Source organism: Myotis daubentonii, chromosome X, assembly GCF_963259705.1.
Source record: "Myotis daubentonii chromosome X, mMyoDau2.1, whole genome shotgun sequence".
Taxonomy (NCBI): Eukaryota; Metazoa; Chordata; class Mammalia; order Chiroptera; family Vespertilionidae; genus Myotis; species Myotis daubentonii.
The window spans coordinates 137,276,411-137,301,179 of record NC_081861.1 but is presented as its reverse complement, the minus strand read 5'-3'; the positions used below and the strand labels follow the sequence as shown (position 1 = coordinate 137,301,179).

General features: G+C 50.8%; 1 protein-coding gene and 1 long non-coding RNA gene across 3 annotated transcripts in view; both read left to right on the top strand.

Annotated features, from left to right (window-relative positions):
- LOC132224201 (uncharacterized) overlaps positions 1–24,769 on the top strand; it is a 232,173-nt gene that overhangs the window by 72,339 nt on the left and 135,065 nt on the right. The gene's annotated exons all lie outside the window — the stretch shown is intronic.
- Positions 1–24,769, top strand: part of WWC3 (WWC family member 3) — a 111,206-nt gene that overhangs the window by 20,112 nt on the left and 66,325 nt on the right. For both annotated transcript variants that reach the window (XM_059679301.1, XM_059679302.1), the window contains exons 2-3: positions 18,205–18,314; positions 21,864–22,067. In XM_059679301.1, the coding sequence (XP_059535284.1) occupies positions 18,205–18,314; positions 21,864–22,067 (314 nt within the window). The remainder of the gene's footprint in view (positions 1–18,204; positions 18,315–21,863; positions 22,068–24,769) is intronic.

The following is a 24,769-nucleotide window of genomic DNA, read 5'->3' as shown; positions in this document are numbered from 1 at the left end:
TGGGGGTAGGAATCTCTTAAGACAGGGCCGCAGATCTGGTAGCGCACCCTGCGGGCGTCTTTTATCACTGCAGGCCCTTCTGGCGCCTGGGCTCCTAGGGGCTGCGGGGCTGCGGGCCTGCCTCATGCCCTGCGAGCACCCACAGGTCCAGTCTGCCACCTGGACCCCTCCCCTGTTTCCTGCTGGCCTAAAGGACTGCCTTGCACACAAACTTTGGGAACAACACAGGGACTCTGCAGAAAAAATATATATACACTGAGTGGCCAGATTATTATGACCACCCCATCAGTACTTCGTTGGGCCACCTTTTGCCTTCAATACTGTGGCGATTTTTCTGAGTCAATGCCAAGAAGAATCGCCGCAGTATTGAAGGCAAAAGGTGGCCCAACGAAGTACTGATGGGGTGGTCATAATAATCTGGCCACTCAGTGTATACATTTTTAAAAATCTTCACCCAAGGATATTTTTACATTGATTTTTAGAGTGAGTGGAAGAGAGAGGGAAAGAGAGAGAAATATGTGAGAGAACCACATTGACTGGTTGCCTCCTTCATGCGCCCTGACCAGGGCCCAGGCCGGGGAGGAGCCTGCAATCGAGGTATGTGCCCCTGACCAGAATCGAACCTGGGACCCTTCATTCCGCAGGCCGATGCTGTAGCCACTGAGCCAGACCGTCTAGGGCTGCAGAACAGATTTTGATGGGTGGGAAGGGAGAATAAAAGATTCCGCACAGGGATTCAGTTCCATAGACATGCACGTGATTTCTGAAATTCCAAGTCAGGGCGAAGGGTATTTTTGCCGGGGCAGTTTTTATGGGATCATTCCACTTACGTGCCGAATCATGTCCATCCTTAGAGAAAGACGGCACCCGGACCTGTTCCGAATAATCCCCTGGTCAGCCGTGCATTTCATGCGTAGCACGCGCTCCCGGTGGCAGTGCTGGAAATCGGTTACTATTTTAGGAGCACATCTCCCTCCGGGCAAGGAGAGGCCGGCCCGGGTGGGTGTTGCATTTCGCCACGAGGAAGCATACCGCTGTGACCAGTCCTTCGGCCACGGGTTCACTGGCGCTTTTCCTCTCTCCCCACCTGGCCAGGCCATCTAGGGCTTGTCCTCGTCTCTCGTTCCTCGTTTCCCAGAGCTTTCCCTGCCCCTGGCGAGTGGCAGTGCCATCGCTCAGCCCCGGGTGGGTGAATGAATTTACCTGGTTACAGTTCTACAGACATTTTAAGTATTCGAGAGAGCATTCCCAGTTTGAAAAGCAGAGGCTGATTAAAATAACTGATATGTGTTCCCCATATGTGGTTCCTCACCCCACTCACCTGCCAGCATCCCTCCCCGTGGAGGTACCACGTGGGCAGGAGACAGATGACTGTTTACTTTTGAGCATCAACCCGGGTTGAGCTTACATTGATCTGAAGAGCATTTGAAACTACTGGTGCTCATGCTCCGCCACGAATCAGTTAAGTCCGACTTCCGGGGCCGACCCACATGTCCTGGGGACGCTCACTGCCCGGGGTGGAACCCACTGTCTTTATGGACTCCATCTTGTTCACAGTCATGAATGAATATTTGTCGATGACTTCAACCCCTTCATGAAACTTGGGCAGATAAACCTTGACCTTGGAAACTAGAAACATTGAAGTTGGAAAAGGGGAAAGAAAGGTCAAATCGCTCTAAACGCCGCTGTTTCGGAGCATGAGACGGGGCTCGGGGTTTGATGTTTTGCTGACCATAAACAGAATTCATATTAAGGTTGAACTGCTTCCTCCCGTGAGCTTCCACAGCCCTCTATCCGCTGCCATTCAGGGAATTTATCGAGTAGTGGGGATTTGTTGTTTATTTGCTCCCCGGCTGAGCTGAATTCCTTGAGGTTAACTCCTGGCACCTCGCATCTCAAATAGCTTTCCTGCAGTGAAGTTTTAAACACGAGTAGCACTTTACAGTTTTCCTAGTGCTGCTCCTATGGTGGGGTCCCCCCTCTCTCTCATCCTCAGCCTGAGGCCGTGAGCATCATTTGTACCAGGCTGCATCCCTGCCTCCGCTTGGCAGGCGCTCCCTTTCCTGCCGTCTGTTTGCGGGCCTTTCCTCAGTTCCCACCTCTGTGCCTCGCCTTGGCCTGGGGGGTTACAGACTGAAAGCCCACTGGGGCTGGGTCCCCAACCAAATGGCCAGGCTTCAGAGGTAACGGCGCAGTGGGGCCTGGGCCAGCGAGCAAGTGGCCCCGATCAGCTTTAGCCAGTCTCTGTGTCCGTGGACTGCAATCCCTGGATTCCACTCTCCCGATTTTCAGGAGTTAGAAATCCAGGTGTTCGTAATGAAATCTCCCGAGTTTAAATCTTGGCAACCTGTCGGGGTTTTAGAACATTCCGAGGGCCAGCACTGCAAACCAGACCGAACAAGTCCCATAGGCCGAGATGGCCCCGGGCAACTTGGAGTCATGTGCTTCCAGCTCTCGCTGCCTGGCTTGCCACACTTGTCCTTGAGGCTCATGGGAAGAGGAGAAGAGAAGAGGCCATGTTGGATTCTGGGTAAACTCCTTTTTAAAAAAGTGACTTATTTTATTTATATAAACAGTCCCATCCAGCCCTCCTCTGCCTACAATTTCTGCTGTGTTGGGTGTCTTCTCTAGTCTTTTTTGTTCTTGTAACCCAGCCGTGGGCAAACTACAGCCCGCGGGCCGGATCCGGCCCATTTGAAATGAATAAAACTAAAAAAAAAAAAAAAGACCGTACCCTTTTATGTCATGATGTTTACTTTGAATTTATATTAGTTCACACACACACTCCATCCATGCTTTTGTTCCGGCCTCCGGTCCAGTTTAAGAACCCATTGTGGCCCTCGAGTCAAAAGGTTTGCCCACCCCTGTATGTAAGCAAAAGAACCCAAACTGGATGATATATTAAATAATTTTATAGCCACCCGTTCTCCGTGACCAATAACCAAAGCATTTACAAGTTGTTACAGTGCGTTATTAATCACACTTGAAAAATCATCCCAGGTCAGCCTCCCAGGGACAGGAGTTTGGTTTAGTTTTTGCTCTGTCCGTCCACAGCGCCTGCGCAGAGGCTGGCGTGCAGTAGGTGCTCAGTAACTATCGAATGAGTGTTGGTATGCTGTTCTTTATTAAATCCCCTCCTTCTTGTTGGCCATTTGGCTTGTTTCCTTTTTCTTGTTCTTGCACATAGTATTATGAGGCACCCCTTTCATACATTAGGTCTTTACATATTTTAGGTCATACTCAGAGGTGGTACTATTGACATTTTAGGCTGCATAACTCCCTGTGGTGGGGCCATCCTGTGCGCTGCAGGATGTTGGGCACCATCCCTGGTCTCCACCCATTAGATGCCAGCAGCACCGCCCCTCCGCAACTGTGACAACCCAGAATGTCTTCAGACGTTGCCAAGTGTCCCCAGGAGGCGAACGGCGCCTGGCTGGGAACCACTCTGCTGGTGGGGTCGCTGAACTGAAGGATGCCAATGTATTTTAAGATTTTGAACCTTAAAATATATGGCGCTCAGAGAAAATATTTTAGAGAACTGTTGTTTGCTGCCTCTCTCTATTCCCCTGTGTCACCCACCCCCCCTCCCAGGAGAGACCAGTGTCCCTCACCGCCCTCTGGCTGTCCATTCAGTGTGGCAGCCACTGGCCACACGCTTCTCGAGGGCTTGAACAGTGCCTACTGCAGCTAGAGGATAAACTTGCACTTTTCCTTCCTCTAATTAATTTAACTGCAAGTAGCCACGTGTAGCTAGTGGCTGCCACAGTGGACAGTGCAGGAGAGTCTCTCTGTGGCCCCCCAACATGACCCACCCTTTTTCAAAGTGGCCCCGCTGACAATCACATCACTAGCAAGTTTTGGGGCCACTTCTCAGGGGTTGGTGTGTGGTTACTGTTGGCTTGGGCCCCTTCTATTGTTGCCCGCCAGCGTCCTCGTTAGGAAAGCAATCACGGAAAGAGAGCAGGAATGAGATAGGGAGGAACCGCTGCCCTCTGGCCCCTGAGCCTGCCTGGAATGTGTTCGCCTGTAAATCCTGAGGGACCTGACTTGGGAATTCTGGCTCACAGGAGAGGCACAACAGGAGGGGCAATTTTCTCTTAACTCACCACATTCGCTTTCACCTTTTCAAGAAGTTTCTTCCCCACTGGCCTATGTAGATGGGTTTTTCATTTGTCCGTCTGTCTGCCTGCCCCCCATCCATCTGTCCCTCTCTCCTTTTCTCCTGCCATTCTTCTATTCATCCTTCATCCCTCCTTCTGTCCACCCACCCATCTATCCTTCTGTTCATCCTTTGTTTATCTATCCCTCTGTCTATCCATCCATCCTTTTTTCTTTCCATTCATCCACCCTTCCATTGACCCACCCACTGACCCAACCTTTTATCTGTGTATTCCTCCATCCATCCCTTTTCCATCCTTTAGTTCATCCCTCTCTTCTTTTATTCCAGGGGTGGGGAACGTCCGGCCCCTGAGCCGTATAAGGCCCATGAAAGCATTTGGCTTGGCCCTGCCAAGGCATTAGGGGTAAGTTTATTAAATGTTTGACCAAACGTAGCAGGCTAATTTTTAAGTAGGTAATTTTGTACGGCCGTGAATGGTGTTATAAATACCCTGATGGCCCTTGGCAGAGAAAATGTTCCCCACCCCTGTTTTATTCATCCTTTCATCTATTCTTTGTGCATCCTCCTCTCTGTCTGCCACCGCTCCTTACCTCCATCCATCCATCCATCCATCATGCCACCTTTCTGTCCATTTGAGCCTAGTTCACTCCTGCTGCAGGGTCAGGGCCTGTGCTAGGTGCCAGGGGAAGGGAGAGGGCAAGGCCTCTGTGATCCTTGACTTTGTGCAAAGTCTAGCGGGGGCACCTGAAGACACTTGCCCTTCACTGAAGATTCAGAGCAGAGCAGATTTTGAGAGCAGGTAGCCCTGGCTTGTGGGGAGGTAACCTCTCCAGGGAAAGGGAGTTGTGGGCACGGGGTTTGTTGGAGAAGACACATAGACAAAGGCCAGCATCCTTGCGGTTTCATTCTCTGCAGTTGCCTGGCCACGAGGTCTAACAGCCAGGGAGGGGTGACCCTTTTGGTCTTCCCGGGTGTCTGGCCCTGAGAATAGCTCCTTCCTTCTCTCATGGCCCTCTGCCGTCCCGAAGCAGACCCGATAGTGTTCCAGACAGTTCTGCCCGGGAATTAAGCAGGCCCCACTCACCTTCTCGCGTTCTTTCGTGACAGTCCTGGACTCTGCTCCGCTGGCCCAGGCTCCACGTGGCTCGGTCTCAGGGATGCGCATTGACAAGTTTGACAGAGCAAATGTATTTCAGAAAAATAGCGGGTGCTGCTCTCCGTTTTGGAGAGGGCTGGGAGCTGTGCCTTTGTTCCCACAGCGGCAAGTCCCACCAAGCTGGACATCCGGGGCAGGGCTCCAGGTAGCAGTGAGCTCAGCGGCCAGGGGAGCCCAGGGCACAGCCACAGGCAGCTCTGCGGAGTCCAAGGCATGATTCCACAGGCTTCCTAGTGGGGGTTTTAAAGATGGGAGGAGCCAACTAGCGTGGCTCAGTGGCTGAGCATCGACCTATGAACCCGGAGGTCACGGTTCGATTCCTGGTCAAGGGCACATGCCTGGGTTGCGGGCTCGATCCCCAGTAGGGGGCGTGCAGGAGGCAGCCGATCCATGATTCTCTCTCACCATTGATGTTTCTCTCTCTCTCCCTCTCCCTTCCTCTCTGAAATCAATAATAATAATTTTAAAAAGGTGAGAGGAAACTTTGGAGTGGCCCGGCACGGGTCCTCCCAGGGAGCTGTCCCTAACGCAGCATGTGCCGCCGGCCTGGTCTGAGGGGCTCAGCCCGGGGCACGTGGGCCAGGCTCGCCTGCTCGGCTCAGAGGCCTGCACGCATATTGCAGAATTAGTACTGGAGAGGCTCGGTGTGGGCATGAATGGATGCAGAAGTTCAGCCAGAGTGGAGGGGACGGAGGAAGAAGTGGAGCCTGCGTGCCTATGGTGACGTGCCCTGGCCTGGGTCCCCGCACCGTAGTTTCAAGTAGCTGTTGTCATGCCGTGAGCTTGCTGCGTTCCTCCAGGAGGGCGGCTTTGGCACCTTTTCAGCTCCAGGACTTTGGAGCTCACCGTTCAGCCTCTGGAGGAATGTCGCTGCCCGCAGTCCTGCCCTGAGGATGTGTTTACAGTTCTCGCGGTTCCATACTAAGCGGAAGGACAGAGTCCCCGCACCAGTGCCTGCTGTTCGGGGGGCCGCTTCTGGCACCCCAGCGCGTCCTGAGTCCAGCCTGGTCGCACCTGGGCTGCCTCGCTCATTCATTTGTTCCCGCGCCGGGGGTCAGGCCCTGCTGGGGATGCGGCGAGGATGGCCACAGGCCCTGCTCCCGCTCCTGGGAGGGTCTCAAGGGAGCTGGTGTTGCAGGAACCGTTACACCCCTAATGAGTTAGCCCTCGGGCAGGCAGGCATGAGAGCAGACACCCCACAGAAGGCCTGACTCAGTGCCTCCCGGATGGCCTTTGCTTCCTATTTTTTATTATTTAAAAAAATATTTGTATTGATTTCAGAGAGGAAGGGAGAGGGAGATAGAAACATTCATGATGAGAGAGAATCATGGATCGGCTGCCTCCTGCACGCCCCCTACTGGGGATCGAGCCCGCAACCTGGACGTGTACCCTGACCAGGAATTGAACTGTGGCCTCCTGGTTCATAGGTTGATGCTCAACCACTGAGTCACACCAGCTGGGCCTCAAGATGGCCCTGGGAAGGGAAACTATTAAAGTCATGAAGGACGTAGAAATGGTTACAAAGTACCACTCGTGTTCCCGTGACTCTTCGTGGCATACACCTGCGATACACCCACGATGCCACAACGCACCTCGCCTTGCCTGGCCTCGCTCAAGGGCCTGGTGAATGGCTTCACAGCGCTGCCCCTGCCGCTGCGACCCTGGCCCAGCGCTCTTCAGGCCTCATTTCCTGCCCACACCTCCAGTCCCTCTCCCTGCCATGTGCTTTCCCTGCGGCCCGAAGGATCTTTCTACAAAGCAGATCCGCGACAGCGCGCCCTGCCTCCCGTGCCCTGCTTTTTGTCAGGACAGCCCATGCCTTTAGGGGGTGGGGGGTAGGGGCAGGCTTCCTTTCGCCTCGCCCACCCTGTCCACCTGCACGGGGCCAAGGCAGGTCCCCAATCCATCAGCGTCTGTCCTCCCGGGCAGGTCAGAAGCAGCGTCGGCGCTGAGCCCTGACCCCACCACTGGTGAAGCCGCCCCTCCCCCAGGAGCCGCGCTCCCTGCCTGGTGCCTCTTCCCCTGGGCGGGAGCCGGGAGCAGGCATCCCGAAACTGGACTTGCCAGCCTGGCCGCATTTCGCACATATATGAGGGCAGCGCCCGGGTGTATGTGTAGGCACATTTTTCTAGGGAGGAGATTGACGGCTTATCTCAGGTTTCCAGAGAGATCCAAGACCTGAAAGAACCGCAGTCCCTGCAAGCTTCCCTCTCCTGGCACATGCTACGTCTCATGAGCTTGATGGATGACTGTGTGTCTTAGATGTTCAGGCATTTTCCCCCGCGCCTTTGTTCACGGATTCAGCTGGCGATGTACGCAGAGATGCATCTATAAAGAGTGGAATTCTCATGCCAGAAAGAAAACAGATTAAGTGACTGCTGAAAGTGGTTTTGGAGGGGTGGGGTGGGGGGGTTAATTAATGCAGAAAAGGGTCGGGAGAAAAGCTTTCGCTCTTCCTCTTAGAGGCCTGGCGTGGGACTTTGTGCAAGTGGGTACAGCGCCCAGGGGCGAGCAAAGTCGAAACTGCGATCACAGAGCCCAGAGGACTGGGATGTCGCCGATGCTGTGTGCCGCTCGTCCGGACAGATGGCCAGAACCGTCCTCCCCGCCCCCGCCCCCCCATGCCATTTCTAAAGAATGTGATTGCCGGGCCTCCTCACTCCCCTTGGCCAGGCCCGTCTTCCTCTCCCATTTCAGTTGAAATTACTTCTTCTGTCAATTGTTACTATTTGTTTCTTTTTCCCCCAAATCCTTCCTTAAAACCTCCCTTTTAATTTTTAAATATCCCTTCCGGTCCATGAACCAAACTTGTCTAATAATGTATTTTATTTTAAAGGACTGCTGAGACCTTCACTTAGCATTTTGGCCATATTCACAGTTAAGATGGTGGTCATTCACTTTCCTCCCTGTACTCATGGGAGTGAGCATTAGAAGTTTGTCAGGAGGGCAAGGATTAGAAAACATGATGAAAAACAGAAAATGGCGCGTATCTGCTTCTTCTTCTTCTTCTTTTTTTTTTTTTGTTAATCCTCACCTGAGGATATTTTTCTATTGAGTTTCAGAGAGAGTGGAAGGGAGTGGGAGAGACAGAGAGAGAGAAACATCGATGTGAGAGAGACACATCAATTGGTTGCCTTCTGCACATGCCCCAACTGGGGCCCGGGATCAAGCCTGCAACCGAGGTACTTGCCCTTGACCGGAATCGAACCAGGACCCTTCAGTCCACAGGCGGATGCTCTACCCACTGAGCCACACCAGCTAGGGCTCTGCATACCCCTACAGCAGTCACCTAGCATCTTTATTTCTAGTGTTTTCCTCAGGGCAGCGGTTCCTGCCTGATTGGCTCTTGGAACCAACTAATTTCCTCCCCGAGTTCAGTAGGGTGCAGGGAGCCGCTGGGGAGCCAGCAGGCTTCTTCCGAACCCGCTGCCCACGCTGTGGCCAGGGCCCGCCACCTCAGGTGTGTGTCCCTGAGCTGTTTCCTCCTCGGTAAAGTGGGGAGGCAGTAATGGACCCACCTCTTAAAACCGTGGTGCTGATTGAAGAAAACTCCTTGTCTGGCTGCGTGCGATGCGGGCTTTGCCCAGGGCTGGGCACCACTTCAGTGCCGTGGGGCTGGGCATCTCCAGCTACAGGCGCATCCGGGAGCTTGGCCTTTCCAAGTGCTGCGGACTCTCCGAAAGGGGGAGACCAGTTCGTGTCACACACAACCCAGAGCAGTTTTACGACCGTGTGGCTTAGAATCTGTGGATCAAAATCGCCAGTTGCATGTGGCAGTTTAGCGTGAGGTGGCAGCGAAGCGAGCGATAACGCCCCCGTTTTCCGATGGTTTTCTTCGACCGGGGAGTCCTGAAATTGTCTCTTCCAACTGTAAATAAAGGACTGCCTGGGAACCTCAGTGCGCACTGTATCCTCAGCACAGCTTAGTGAGGTGTAATTCACACACCACAAAACGCACCCGTTTTTGCGCAGTTTGGCGAGTTTTAGTAAATGTATATAGCTGGTCGACCGTCACCATGATTTGGTTTCGAACATTCCCCTCGCCCATCATCCCCCCATGTCCCCTTTCCTGCTCCACTCACCACCGATCTCCCCATAACCACGGACCTGCTTTCTGCCGGTGTGTGTATTTGGAACGCCGGCTTCTGGGGTTCCTCCTTAGAAAGGCAGCTTCCAGAAGGCAGACTCCCCTGGCAGCCATCACTCCTCCACTCTCCCTGCTGGGTGCCGTGCAGTGGCTGGCTTCTCCCGGTGGCCAGCTCCCCCTAGCCTGGAGCCCGGGGAGCAGGCCTCACCTGGCCCATCTGGAGGAGACTGGCGACCGGAGGCGGGTCTGTGCATGGGCTGGGTAGCCGCGGAACATTGGGAGATCCAGAGCTGACTTGGGGGTCCTTTCGAGGGCCCTGCAGCTGTGCAGGCTCTTCTCCATCAGCACTGTGCGTCCAGGATGCCGTTGCTAAGGCCACCAGCCCGCGCTTCCTTTCCTGTCGCGCTGGTAAACAGACCCCAGCACCCGTTACTTGCAGCCCCGAGGAGGAAGCCATGCATCTGTCACGCTGCAGCCCACTCTCTCAGGTCCGGTCCCTCCAGCCTCACATCTGCACACGTGCTCATCAGCTTCTATTCTTTTTTTTCTTTCTTTTTTTTAAATTTCAGAGAGGAAGGGAGAGGGAGAGATAGAAACATCAATGATGAGAGAGAATCACTGATTGGCTGCCTCCCGCACGTCCCCTACTGGGGATTGAGCCTGCAACCCAGGCATGTGCCCTTGACCGGAATAGAACCCGGGACCCTTCGGTCCTCAGGCTGACGCTCTATCCACTGAGCCAAACAGGCTAGGGCATGAGCATTTATTCTTTTAAGACAGCAGCACCCCAAAACAGCTCCAGAGCTGCCAGAGACCTGGATTTGCTGGCAGGCTCCACTCGCCATGGGTCAGGTCAAGTCTGCGGCTCACCCTGTGTACAGTGGAGCACCTGCTGGGGTAGGTCAGAGCTGGAGGAGGTGCCATTCTTGCCCAGAAGTAAGGAAAACTAGGGGAGATGCGACGTGAACAGATAACCACTTGTAGTTCTCCTAGTTCTCAGCAGAGAGAAACTGCTGGGGCCGGCCAAAGGGACAGTGTGCGTGGCTGGTGTGGCTCAGTGGTTAAGTGTCGACCTATGAACCAGGAAGTCACGGTTCTGTTCCCAGTCAGGGCACATGCCCAGGTTGCGGGCTCCATTCCCAGTGTGGGGCGTGCAGGAGGCAGCCGATCTGTGATTCTCTCTCATCATTGATATTTCTATCTCTCTCTCTCCCTCTCTCTTCTCTGAAATCAATTTAAAAAAATATATAAAGAAAGGATAGCTTGCCCTGGCCAGTTTGGCTCAGTAGATAGAGCATCGGCCTGCGGACCGAAGGGTCCTGGGTTCAATTGCAGTCAAGGGCACATACTTGGGTTGCGGGCTTGATTCCCAGTAGGGGGCGTGCAAGAGGCAACCGATCAGTGATTCTCATCGTTGATATTTCTGTCTCTCCCTCTCCCTTCCTCTCTGAAATCAATAAAAGAAAATATTTTTTTAAAAAAGAAAAGACAGCTTACTTCCCACTGGGGTGGGCTGGCTGGGCTGGGCAGGAGGAGTCTGGGCCACATCTGGGAAGATGCCTAAGCATTTGAACAGGAATTGGGGGAGGGCAGCATGGCAAAGAGAAAGAACAGTTTTGCTGGGCCACAACGGTTTCGTGGGTTGCTGGGAATGCAGAGGGACCAAAGAGGGGGCGGGGAGGAGGAGGCAGAGCAAAGACTTCCCCGCATGAGGTTTTATGGTCTTAGAAACTTGGCTCTTTACTGGTAAGGTCGCCACTGGGGGCCTGTGGAAGATGCTTCTCGGGCCAGATATTTCTCAAGTGGTCAGTCTCAGCTGGCGGATTTCGCCGGGATCCTTCGTAGAGTCAGACAATTCTAGAACCAGGTGAGACCCTAGAGCTGCGCTGTCCGGCTCGGTGGCCACAGCCACATGGGCGCTTGAACGCCCGAGTCGTGGTGAGCCCCAAATGCGATGGGCTGTAAGTGCAAAACACACACCGGATTTCAAAGATTTTGTACAGGATGCAGAATATCCTGTTTATACTTTTTATGATCATTTAGAGTTGATAGCACTTTTAATAAGATATGCCATTACACTTAATTTCACCTGTTTCTTAAATGTGGCTACTAGAAGTTTTTGAAATAAGTTTGTGACTCTTATTGTATCTCTATTGGATAGCGCTCCCCTAGAAAATTCTCTTTACCAACTGGGCGGAAGCGTATTGTTAGAGTTTATGTGTGGAAATGAACAAAGTGTTTTCAGGACTGAGTATTTGATGGGCCTGGTGAGAAATGCCTTTTCTGTTATTTTCGTGACTGAGGGACCTGCTGGGTGACTTTTTTTCCAATACTATCATATTGGGCATTGGGATTTCAACATATGAATGACCCTTTCACAGGGATCACCTAAGACCATCCTGCATATTCCAGATATTTACATGATGATTCATAACAGTAGCAACATTACAGTTATGAAGTAGCAACGAAAATCATTTTATGGTTGGGTCACAACACGAGGAACTGTATTTAAAGGGCCAGAAGGTTGAGAACCACTGGGCTAGAGCCCGGTCACGTGGCTCCACCCAGCCACCCAGGAAGCCTGGAGACGTGGTATTTCTGTGCTCAAGAGGAAAATGGAGCAAGGGTTTGGAGGAAGCGTTAGTATTGTTGCTCCTCCATTGCTTGGGGTAACGAATGCTAACTTATCCGAGGCAGCCTTTAAATATTGGCTCAACTGATCGGGCATGAGCACTTGATTGTGACTATTAAAAAATGTATCTGCCGTGATCTGAAGTGGGGTTTTGTGATCTGATTAATATCCCCATTAAAATATCAGCAACATTGACCTTCGAACTCGGGTAAGTTGACTGGGAGCAGACTCCGCCATCCATCTGCCTTCAGGTTAGCCGGCCGTGTCCCCCCTGTGAGAAGTGTGCCCCTCGGAACGTGCTGGCCCCCGGCTTTGCATGTGGAGGTTCAGGGGGACAAATGCATCCCTGCCTGGCGCTTTGTTCCTGGGAATGACACTTGGGAAAACCGGAGTAAGATGTACGTGGTCGAGGCGTAAAGGACAGTGGTAAGACTTGAAAATTCTAAGGCACCTTTTGTTGTTTGAATTGAAGCCTGGGAGACCGGAGGTCTCCCACAATGCAGTTGGGGGCCACACGGGGAAAGGGATTGTCCCGCACCCCGTTCTCTGTGGTCACTTGTCTCGTGGCTGCACTGCCATTCACAAACCTCCGTGTCTCCTCTTTCCTGAGATGTCTTTGAGGAGCCATTTGCTCTTCAGATTAGTCTAGGAATTTGTCTGCGAACCGTAACTGTTGGCTTTCTGTTGGAGTCGATGAAAAGCTGAGAATGTAGAATTTTTTTTTATTCTCAAGAAGACTTAATCTTTTCACACGGAAATCATGAATGTAATTCAAGAACGATTCTAAGACTCTTATCACTAAAATCGGTCCCTTGTGCTACGTTAATATACTGAAATGTCAATTGCAATATTTAGATTGAGTTCTAAGTGTGATTACTCTTTACCCTAAATTCTCGAATTGGGACTCGATGACAATTGCCAAGTCAGTGCACATGTGTTGTTCCAAATAAGTATCTGGAGTTAACATGTACATGTTGAACCCTAGCCAGTTTGGCTCCGTGGATGGAGTATCGGCCTGTGGACTGAGGGGTCTCAGGTTCGATTCCGGTCAAGGGCATGTACCTCAGTTGCAGGCTCGACGCCAATCAATGTGTATCCCTCACATTGATGTTTCTTTCTCTCTGTCTCTCCCTCTCCCTTCCACTCTCTCTAAAGATCAATGGAAAAATACTCTTGGGTGAGGATTAGCAACAACAACAAGATGTAAATGTGATTATTTGAGTGACTTTTCAGGAAGAATGTGACAGGTTCGTGGTAAATTGGTCTTTTAAACTTGACAGAGAAATGAGGCATCTTTCTAAAAGAGCTTCTCAGCTTTGTGTTTTGGGGTGATAGCCTCCCCCGGGAATCTGCTGAAAGTCCTGGGCTGTGCTTATCAGGGTTTTAGTACAAGTTCAGGGAGCTCAGTGCTCAGTGGGAACCCGCTCTCAGGTGTCCATGTTATGCCATTGAAGTTGGGGAGCAACTAGCACAGCAAACAGGGCCTAATCCACCGCATAAGGAACTACAAACAGACCAGTGTCCATGTTCCACGGGCTCTGAAACTCACTGTGAGCGGGTATGTGAGAAAAGGTGAAGAAAGTCGTTATAATTTCCCAAGGACTGGTTTGGAGCTGACTTGGGATGGACGCTATCCTCTCTGAGTAGCTTACTGAAAACCAGCAGGAATTGGAAATAGGGAGGTCACCTTGTTCCAGGAGAATGGCGAGTGTAGCACACGTGCCATCAGCTTGTCCTGGACTTGTTTAACTAAAGAAAGTGTGTTAAGAATCAGCGTTCATACTGTGCTCTCTGCTCTCCCCATCTGCTGCCCACCTCTCATTTTCTGCAACGCGGTACAGCTGATGGCAGGCATTTCGGGGGGCCCCTGAGCCTGGCGGGAAGGAGGGCATGGATTCGCGGCCCCGGACTGCCCTGCCCAGCCTCACTGGCCGGCAGCCCCCAGCGGCTGTCTGTAGCTGGCAGAATTCTGGCCTCCCACGATGTCCATGTCCTATTGACTGGAACTGGTGAATATGTTACCTTACATGGCCAAAGGGGCTTTGCAGATGTGACTAAAGGATCTTGTAATGGAGAGATTATTCCGAATTATTCAGGTGGGCCCAGTGTAATCAAAGGATCTTTGTAAGATACAGCATTAGAGTATGCTTTGAAGTGTGGGAACAGTGGGTACCCTGCTTATCAGTTCATTGCTTACATGTTTTCTCAACTCCCCCACATTCTGAAAATGCTCTTCAAGTTACACTGTGCTCCTCCCCACTTGTTCCTTGAAAGTCAAGCGCACTTGCGCCATATGGATGTATTCTGAGCCCTTGAACAAATGCGTGAAAGATATCCCCAGAGCGTGATGAAAAAGACCACCCCTTGTTTCACTGGTGCGCATGCTCGTGGCCAAGCACCTTGGCCATCATGTCAGTGCTTACTGTCAGCTTTCACTCTTTACCATAGAGCAGAAAACAGGAGGCTGCTTTCATAGGTGACCTGAGGTGCCTGGTAGATGAATGACGGTTTGCTGCACATAATGGAAGATTCCAACATGATAGAAAGTGCTGCTGACAAAGTGTTCAAGGACCCAGAGAAATACACAAATGAAGGAAACCAGTGTATGAGAGTGTATGTAGTATGACGTCAGCTGGGGACATATGCAGGAAACAGAAGAGAGAAAATAAGCGAAAGTTGGAGTCCGGGGCTTCTGGACTATAGGAGACTTGACCTCCTTGCCTCGGCACTTCTCTGTCTGGATCCTTTACATTAAATTTAAGATTTGGAGAAGGGAGCTTCACATCCGGGGACCCTGTAGATTTACTTCTGGGAACCTTTTGAAAGAAGTAATGATAAATACAGATTACGGGCTTTATACACAGATGTTCCTTTACTTGTAGTTTTACAAATTGATAGAATTTGCATATACCATAAAATTCACCATTTAAAGTGTACAGTTTATTTGTTTTCGGTATATTCACAAAGCTGTGCCACCATCACCACTATTGAGTTGCAGAACTTTTAAAAAATATATATTTTATTGATTTTTTACAGAGAGGAAGGGAGAGGGATAGAGAGTTAGAAACATCGATGAGAGAGAAACATCGATCAGCTGCCTCCTGCACACCCCCTACTAGGGATGTGCCCACAACAAAGGTACATGCCCTTGACCGGAATCAAACCTGGGACCCTTTAGTCCACAGGCCGACGCTCTATCCACTGAGCCAAACCAATCAGGGCTGCAGTACTTTTTATCACCCCCAAAGAAAGCCCATTCCCACCAGTACTCACTCCCATCCTTCTGTGCCCAGCCCCTGGCAACCACTGGTTTCCTCTCTGACTCTGGATTTGCATATTTCAGACATTTCTCATATACGGAACCACACAGCACATGGCTTCTTTAACTCAGCACGGTGACTTCAAGGTCCGTCCGCACTTGATTGTGTCAGCACTTCATTCTTGCCATGGCTAAATAATATTCCATTGTGTAGACAGGCCATGGTTTACGTATCCATTCATCCGTGGATGGCCTTAGTTGCTTTCACCTTGTGGCTGCGGTGAGTAATGCTGGTACGGACATGCTTTTGTGCGGACGTGTTTCTGTTTCCCTTGGGTATACACTAGGCATGGAATCGCAGGGCCATATGGAAACTCTTTGTTTGACTGTTTAAGAAATCACCGAACTGACTTGCACAGCAGCTCTCATGAATATGTATGCTAGTGCGAATGAGAAAGGAACGCCGCTGTTGGGAGGAGGACAGTGCTTAGTGAAATTGTACTATCCCCGTAGCGGACTGTCTGTGAAAACAGAAGTTACTTCTATTCCTAGACTTGACACCTAGGCTTACCTGGGGCTGCTGGGTCCACTTCCAAGGTGGTTCACTCCACTGGCTGTGGGCGCTGGCTGTCGGCAGGAGGCCTCACTTCTTCCCCATGTGCGCCCTCCGATGAGCTGCTTGGGCGCCCTCACCGCCTGGTGCTGGTTCCCCCAGAGCCAGCGCTCCCGGAGGCCACACACTGTCCTTTCCACAGTATCCTGTTGGTTGCACAAGTCAGCTCTGGTCAGCTAGGGAGGGGACCACAAGGACATGGACACCAGGAGGCACGACCCATGGGGAGCCCTCTTAGTGGCTGGCTGCCGTGGGTGCTGCTGCGGGCGCGTGTCCTGCACAGTGTGGTGGCTGCATCCCCGGAGCGGGCTTTGCGCTCCTCCCTGCTGTCGGCTGCCCCCTGTGCTGCGTGGGCCCCTCGCCTTCTAGCTCCCCACTTCTGTCTAGAGAGCCAGGCACCCCCAGCACTGTCCACGCTGCCGTCAGGAGAGGGTAAACGGGCCTACACGTGGGTCCTGAGGACTGAGGAGACCCACAGCAGGGACTTGGTCGTTTTTCTGTGGGTGCAGAGGCTGATGGCTCGCTCTGAGGGACCGATTCTGTGGGTGCTCATGTCAGCTCCGTGCTTGGCTTAGAAGGGAAGTGGAATCAGACATGTGGGTTGGATAAAATTCACCAAAATGGTGGAGGGATCAGTTTGTTTGTTTTTGAAGCAAGGAGGATAGAAGTGTTATTATAATTACCCATGTTGGTTATTGGACAGGAAATGGGAAAATATGAACTTATAATAGTTTTATAACAATTCTGAACTGTAAAGCGAGTGACCTGGGCTCAGCGGTGCTGTGAGGTCAGGTCTCCCACCTGCTTGTTGATGGAGGAGCTCCTGTATGTAAATGTGAGATTCTGAGTGAGATCCTATATGTAAACGTGCTTAGAATGCGCCTGCGCTTGGGCATCTTTCTCTAGGCTTCTATGTGAATCTAGCATAGCAGAGAGGTGCTCAGAGCTCATTGTATCTTAAAGTAGCCTTGTTTTGGGTGCAGTTTGGTCCCATTCAGGACTTGAATCACACACAGACCCCTGCTGTTACCTGCTTGACTTGGAACCAGGCCACTGACACCATTGCCAACCCGACCCGTAAAGGAGTCATGCTATAGACATCGTGTTGTGGGATGGGGCCCGCACGCAACACACTCTTGCAATGGAGTCTTGAGTGCATCGTATTTGGGAGGATGTCCGTGGCACATCGTAACTTCTGTATATTTCTATCTTGATATTGACCCTATTTTCTTGAAACCACATGTTTAAAACGAAGACATTCCGATCAGGGTCATTCCAGTGGTGTTCAGCAGTTTCTGAGAGTGACTTGGAGAGACGAAGCCTCATCGTCGAACCAGTTTGGGGGAATAACATGGTCAAAGCTTACGGCTCTTGCGGGCTTTGGCTGCCACTCTCGGGCCAGGGACTTGAGCCGAGCACGTGGGAGGATCTGAGTGAAATTGAGGTTATCGGCTCCCCATGCGTGCCAGCCAGTGTGCACTTATACCAACTACCGCGTAGAGCTGCCCCGACTCAGACAATATAGGTGTGGCCCGTTTTCTACAAGAGCTGTCTTGTCAATCAGTGTGATCGCGGGGTGTGGGACGGGGGGCAGTTCTTATAGCGAAGCCCATCTGGAATGCCTGCCTTCATCTATCTGTGTCAAACCCTGGTTTTTAATCAGCGTCACTTCAAGGCGGGAGGCCTGCAGACAATGTGCTCTTGTTTTCCTTGGAAAACGCAAAGGACCCTTCGCAACCTTGACTCCTACTGTATGGGGCGCCCGGGCAGTATTCAGTAGGCATCTCCTCCGATTGTTACGCTGCCCGTTTAGATTTTTGCATTTGGTCAGTAGTTAATATTTAACTCCTTAGCTTAGGGCCACTGGTCATAGAAAGAGTCCATTTGGGGTAGATGGGAGCTGAAATGGATGGACAGCTGGGGCCGGGGGTGGGGGGGTGGGGGGGGGAGCAGTTCACAGGGAACGAGAACAAAGCGGAGCTGCCGTCCTGCTGTGGACGAGCCTAGCCGCATTCCGCTGTCATCACCTCATTAAACACGCTGCCTGGGAGAAGATGCTTGTCTTACCTGTTCTGTAACTTTCAATATCTGTTTCCCTGGTACTTAAAGTTGCACTTTGAGATAATAATGCTTTTAACCATGAGTGTACTGATGTTGTGACTGATTATTGCTTAGGCAAAGCCGGTGATTTAATTTTCCAACCCAAAGTTGGGGCAAAAACCAGTCAATTAGATAATATATAATTACGCATTAAAACCTGATTCTGGAGTTGATTCGGCAAACTCACACGGAATTGACCTGCTTCTGAAATGTGCTTTTCTCATTTTTGTCTTGCAGGATAACAAAGCCCTTGACCTTTGCCGATTGTGTTGGGGATGAGCTTCCTTTAGGATGGGAAACGGTATATGATAAGCAAATTGGAATTTATTACATGGACCACATAAACAGTAAGTAGAGCGCCACATTTGAGGCATTATGTGTGAAGGAGTTTCCATGGTGACCTCAAGGATTCTAAACCCTTTTTGTAGAGCAAAATGATCTTTACTGTCCAGTGCAACATTCAACTGGGTTTGATCCATGGAATCTGAAGTTTTCTTTAAAAAGTGAAGCAGTTACGTAGCTACCATGCCTGTATGCTGCTCGGGACTGAGTGCATACGTCCAATGGAGGGTTTTAATATCTACTCTAAGGCACACATTTCCCAGGCAGTTTGGAACTAGACTATTTCTCGCAATGAGAAGGTTGGTTATTGTAAAGTGGAGCTTACAGCTTACCTGTTATTAGTACAATTAACTGCCCACCTGGTTACCTTAACTTCATTTTGGCTTGTATGTTTAATTTGAATACACCAACCCTTTTTGGTCTCTGCATAAAGACTATGGCTAAAATGGTGGGCCTTGACCATCAGCCTTCTTTATAGGACTGTTAAGAGCAGTGGTTCTCACTGGGGCTGATGTTGCCGCTCAGGGACACTTGGTCATTACCTGGTAATACTGATTGTCACACATAACACAGGTGGGCAGAGGCCGGCGCACTGCCAAACCTCCTACGGTGCACAGAACGGCCCCACAAGAGAATGGGCCGACCCCAAATGTCAGGAGTGCCAAGGGCAACACACCCTGCTTCACGGGCCCATTTCATTCTAGACCTTTTCCACCCCTTCTGCCTCTTCATCAGCCTTCCTCGATGGGGAATCATCTGGGACCCAGTTCCCTCTTAGGTCCACACTTTCTCATTCTAGTGTTTCTGTCATTGTCATTTTTATTGCTGAGGGACATGACTTCCCGTTCCTGTGTTTCTGTCCTCTGGTTTGTTAGCTGCGGGGCAGTCTGGGAGCGCCCGAGGGTGCACCATGCCACCACAGGAGACTCGGGCTCTTTCCTCACTCTGGTCCCCTGGCCCTGCTTGTCCCTTAGTGTGATGGGCCCACGGTGGCGCCTTTAGGATTGATTCCTTGCCCACTCACTTCCTGAATGGCAAACCCGATTGGCAGCCATGTAGTTCAGAGTGGTCCCCCGACCCAGATATTTCATCTGAATGTCAACTGTAACTGAAAAATAAGAAATAAAACCCAGAAGCAGTTTGGATACACATCATTCACAGAGGGTAGCATTGTTGTCAGGCCACTCCGGGTTAGATGGTTAAACAAGAAAGCAACAAACTCACTTAGCACCTCAAACGCTTCAAAGTACTCCCATGCGTGCTGTTTACTCAGAGTGTGCATAGAAACGGCCTAACGTGCGAATTCCTAACTCACCTGAAGCCCTTCAGTTACAATGGAAGAAAATGAGTTCCAGAAATTGCATTAATCTGAAATGCACCTTTTCAATACGCAACAGTTTTTTTAAATCGTTATTTTCTCTTTCCCTTTTATGTTTGTTCTAATTCTATTTATTGAAATTTAATTTTATGTTCATCGAATCAGATAATAAAAAATTTGAGCTAAAAGAAAAGATCTGACCGGCCAGGCTTCCCGTGTCAGTCCTGGGGCAGTGGAGTTTCTGAGACGTGGCGCTCGGCCTTGCTCTGGTGTGGCTCTTACCCAAAGATTGGGCACCCGGGAGAGGCCCGGCCCGGCCTCCCAGGCAGGTATCTGGGTGGCAAGAGGGCTTCTAGGTGGATCCATCACCTTGGCTGACCTGGTACCTCGAGTCTGTGTGTGTTTGGGGTGTCTGAGCTTGCTTTTCCAGGTGCTGCTGGGAGCTCCCACAGGTGAGGGCCGCTCCCACAGGGGAGGCAGTTCCCACAGGGGAGAGCCACTCCCACAGGGGAGGGCAGTTCCCACAGGTGAGGGCAGTTCCCACAGGGGAGAGCCCCTCCCACAGGGGAGGGCAGTTCCCACAGGGGGAGGCCACTCCCAGACGCGAGGGCCACTTGGCCAGGCCTCTGGCCTCTGGGCCTGCGCACACCAGGCCTCACCCGCAGGCCCTGGCCTCCTGGGGCCAGGCGGTATGACTGAACAGCATAGGCATCTGCCTTACACAATCTTTCTGGAAAGCCTGCCTGCCTGCTGCTGAGGCCGGGACCTGTTCTGGCTCGTCTCTTGTAAACTCAGCCTGCTCATTCCTCCGCGCGGCTCGTCTGCTTGTCTGCGTGCTGAGTCACAGCAGGTGTTAGAGAGCGCGTCTCTGTGCTGGCCACTCTTCAGGCCCTGGGGACGGGAAAAGTGAGACCCAGTCTCCACCCTCCAGGAGTCCACAGGACACTCTAGACATTAGGACTTTCTTAATGCCTCCTTGAGCACAACTGGGAGGAGCCAGCGCCTGGGGCACCCACCTCTTCCCTCTGGGGCCTTCAGAGAACCCACCTTTTCCCCCAGGAACAAGAAAGGTTATTGTTGTTGTAATAATTTGTACATAAGGGGCCAAAGACTCCATTCAGAAAACTTGCTTCTGAGAACCCAACTATTTTTTTTTAATGTATTTATTTTTATTGATTTCAGAGAGGAAGGGAGAAGGAGAGGTAGAAACATCAGTGATGAGAGAGAAACATTAATCGGCTGCAGGGAGAGAAAGCAGAGTGGGAAATGGGGAGTTGAAGGGTGGGAGGAGACAGCAAGTCCATGGGGAATGCTGGGCTGCACGGTCTGGTGCGGGAGGGGGAGGGGAGCAGGCCAGGTCAGAGGGCAGCAGGGCCAAGGCACCCTAGTCAAGAAGTTGGTGAGCGGAGGGCTGGAAATCTGTGAGCTTGACCGCCATGAGCTCTTTTGGTTCATCTCTGCCAACATTTCTTTACAGTGTGAAAAATTGTCTGGTATTGTCTTCCCCTGTCCAGTGAATAATTTCATATCTGTATAGTTTTCTCCTCATTTTAATTGTGCATATAAAAATAGAAGGTGTTCGCCCACCCAGCGTGGCTTACTGATTGAGCATCGACTCATGAACTAGGAAGTCAGGGTTTGATTCCCGGTCAGAGCACATGCCCGGGTTGCAGGCTTGATCCCCAGTAGGGGGCATGCAGGAGGCAGCCGATCCATGATTCTCTCTCATTGATGTTTCTCTCTCCCTCTCCCTTCCTCTCTGAAATCAATTAAAAATATATATTAAAAAAATAAAAATAGAAGATGTTCCACACTTTAGGAAGGTTTGTTATGTAGATTTCATAGCATGCGTTCTGGTCATTCATTTTCTTTCTTTTTTTAAATATATTTTTATTGATTTCAGAGAGAGGAAGGGAGAGGGAGAGAGAGATTGAAACATCAATGATGAGAGATAATTATTAATCAGCTGCCTCCTGCACGCCCCCTACTGGGGATCAAGCCCGCAACCCGGGCATGTGCCCTTGACTGGAATCGAATTCAGGACCCTTCAGTCTGCAGGCCGATGCTCTATCCATTGAGCCAAACGCGATAGGGCCTGGTCATTCATTTTCATACTCACTAGTGCCAAAGCCGCCTGACTCTTGGTCAACATAAAGATCTGACTTTGAAGTCCCTTCCATTCTTTGTGTGTGTGTGTCTGTTTTATTTCACTCACGTCTTATGCTTTTAATTTCAGAGCTCACCCAGATCGAGGACCCCAGAGAGCAGTGGAGGCGAGAGCAGGAACGGATGTTGAAAGAATACTTAGTGGTAGCCCAGGAGGCTCTCAATGCCAAGAAAGAAATCTACCAGATTAAGCAGCAGCGGTTCGAGCTGGCACAGGAGGAGTTCCAGCATCTGCACAAAATGTGTGAGGACGACAGCCGCTCGTACGCCAGCTGTGAGTTCACTGACGCGTCCGCTTAACACATGTGACTTTAAAAGCCATTTCTCTGCTGGGTTCTCTGCAGACACCAAACTTTACTCGGGCAAGACAGCTTCATGAATTTCCTATTCGTGTCTGTTAGGTCATCGGTGTGCTGCCCTGGGATCAGGTGGTCATCCGCTAGCCTCTCCTGTAGCAAACACTTACCAAGTGCCTCCCTTGTGCCCAGGCACTGCATACAGTGGCGCCTAACAGAGGAAAGGTCCCTGCCCTCGCGGCGCTTACATTCAGGCGGGGAAGAGGGGAATAAGCCAATTTCAGGGAGTGACACGAAGCAACCTTGTGTTTGTCGGCGTGGGAAAGGCCTTCACGGAGACCTGGGCAGTTAGCGCTGTGTCGCTGAGCCTCGGGAAAGCCACACCTGGTTCTGTGGATCCCGGATGGAAAGATCAGGCACCTTCCCACATGTCGAGTACCTGTCTCTGTGTAGGGTCCTTTCTTGGGCCGCCCCCGAAGGTGGAGGAACACCGTATAACCTAGGGAATCGGGGAACTCTCTCTGCCCCTCAAGCTAGATGGACACACACTGATGTCCTCGGAGGGAAACCCTCTCCGTTTGGGAGGCTGCCGAGGAGGCCCCGTATCACGGGTGCTCAGCAGATCCTCGGGCACTGGAGGAACCAGGTCCTGCCTCGGAAGGCAAGGCATTGTGGTGCCGACCCAGTCAGACCCTTCCCGGCAGAGCTGCCACATTTCGCAGCCACCGCAGGCGCGCACGGCCGTGACTGTCCTGGGTGCCAGTGAGCTTGGGGAGAATGTTAGAGTCGGTCCCAGCAGCTTTCACTTCCTGAAAACCTGAGTCTAGTTGACACGTGGAAAGACCTACCTGTGACATGCCGGCCAGAGTGCCAGGCATTCGGCTCTGGTGGCCCAGCTCTGAACATGAGGACATGGTCAAAGCTTTTATCCAGAAAGGACTTAGGGCTAAGGGGCCCTAGGCCTTTCTATGGCAGCTGCTGTGGCGGGTGAGTAAGCCGCATGAGGAAGAGCGAGGTGGGGCTTCTCCCCCACCCGGAACAGGAATCTAACGTGGTCTCCTACCGCGTGCCTTGCGAGAATGCAGGGCCGCAGGTCTAATGGCATGTTGTTTCCAGGCTGTTTTCTCTCATTCTTCAGATACTGGTATGTCCTAGGTGGTTTTTGTATTTTGTTTAACTGCCCATCAGAATGCAGTGAGTCACCTTCATGCCAGCTTCAGAGGCTGGGTTTTACTTTAAAAATCTCCATAGTTTTTCTTTTCTTGTAATGTCTTCCTCTGATTCTGGTATCAGGATAACACTGTCCGCACAGAATGAATTGGGAAGTGTTCCCTCCGCCTCGCTCTTCAGAAAGAGTTTGTGTGGGGTTGGCATTAGTGCTTCCTTAGCCATGTGATAGAATTCACCAGAAAAGCCACTGGGCCTGGAATTCTTTGTGAGAATGTTGTTAAGTACAGAATTGGTACCTTTAGTAGATACAGGTCTGTTCAGATTTTCTATTTCTTCTGGAATCAGTTCCAGTATTTGTGTGCTTCAAGGAATTTGTCTATTTATCTAATCTGACCGTGAGTAAACTTTTCTCTGAAGGGGTCAGAGAGTAAATATTTTCAGCTTTGTGGGACACATGGTCTCAGCGGCAGCTACTCAGCCCTGTTGTTTCACTGCAAAAGCAGCCAGAGACAATGTGTGTGGCTTGTTCTGATAAAAGTATAAAAAACAGGTAAGGAGCTGGAATCAGCCCCCAGGGAATTAGTCAAGTTTGTCAAGTTTTCGCAGAGCTCCCTTATAATTCTTCTAATTCCTGGAGGCCCTGTGGTGGGGTCCTCTCTTTCATTCCTGACATTAATCATTCGTGCCTTCTTTTTTCTCTTAGTCAGTGTAGCTACCCTTTTATCGACTGTATTTATCTTTGTGATGAACTGGCTTTTGGCTTACATTCCTCCACCCCCCCCCCCCATTTCTTGTCTATTTTCTATCTTGTTGCTTTCTTTTCTTTATTATTTTCTTCCTTCTACTTAGTTTGGCTTTAATGTATTCTTCCTTTTCTAGCTTCCTAAAGTGAAAACTTAGATCATTGATTTCAGACCTACCTTATTTTCTCACATAGCCTCTAAAGGTAGAAATTATCACTTTACCTGCATCCCTCAAAATGTGGGGTTTTCCTCTTCAGTCAGTTCAGGATATTTTCTCATTTCCTTTGTGATTTAGTTTTTTGACCCCAGGGTTCTGTGAAAGTAAGTTGCTGGGGCTTTTTAAAGATGTCACGTTGTCGATTTCTAATTTAATTCCATTGCGGTCAGAGACGACACTATGTAAGATTTCAGTTTGCTGAAATCTAGTAAGATGACTTTGATGGCCCAGCATATGGTCCCCTTGAACTTATCTCATAGGATTGGCAGCCCATGGCTTTGGTGCCTCGAAGTCACATCTAGTAGAAGTGCTGGCCTTTCACTGTTTCTGAGAACATTGTGTTAGCGATGCTCAACCTTTCAGGAAGTTACTTGGTAGAAGCTCGGTTGAACCATAGAAAATTGTCATTTCTGTAGCTTCAGAAGGGCTGAATATTGGTCCCTTCATATGATTCCACCCCATAGAGTTCCCTCCCTGTAGCACCTTATCTGTTCCATGGTCCCTTTCGGTTAGGTCTCCAAAGAGGCTCTCCAATCAGTGTTTCCCAGAA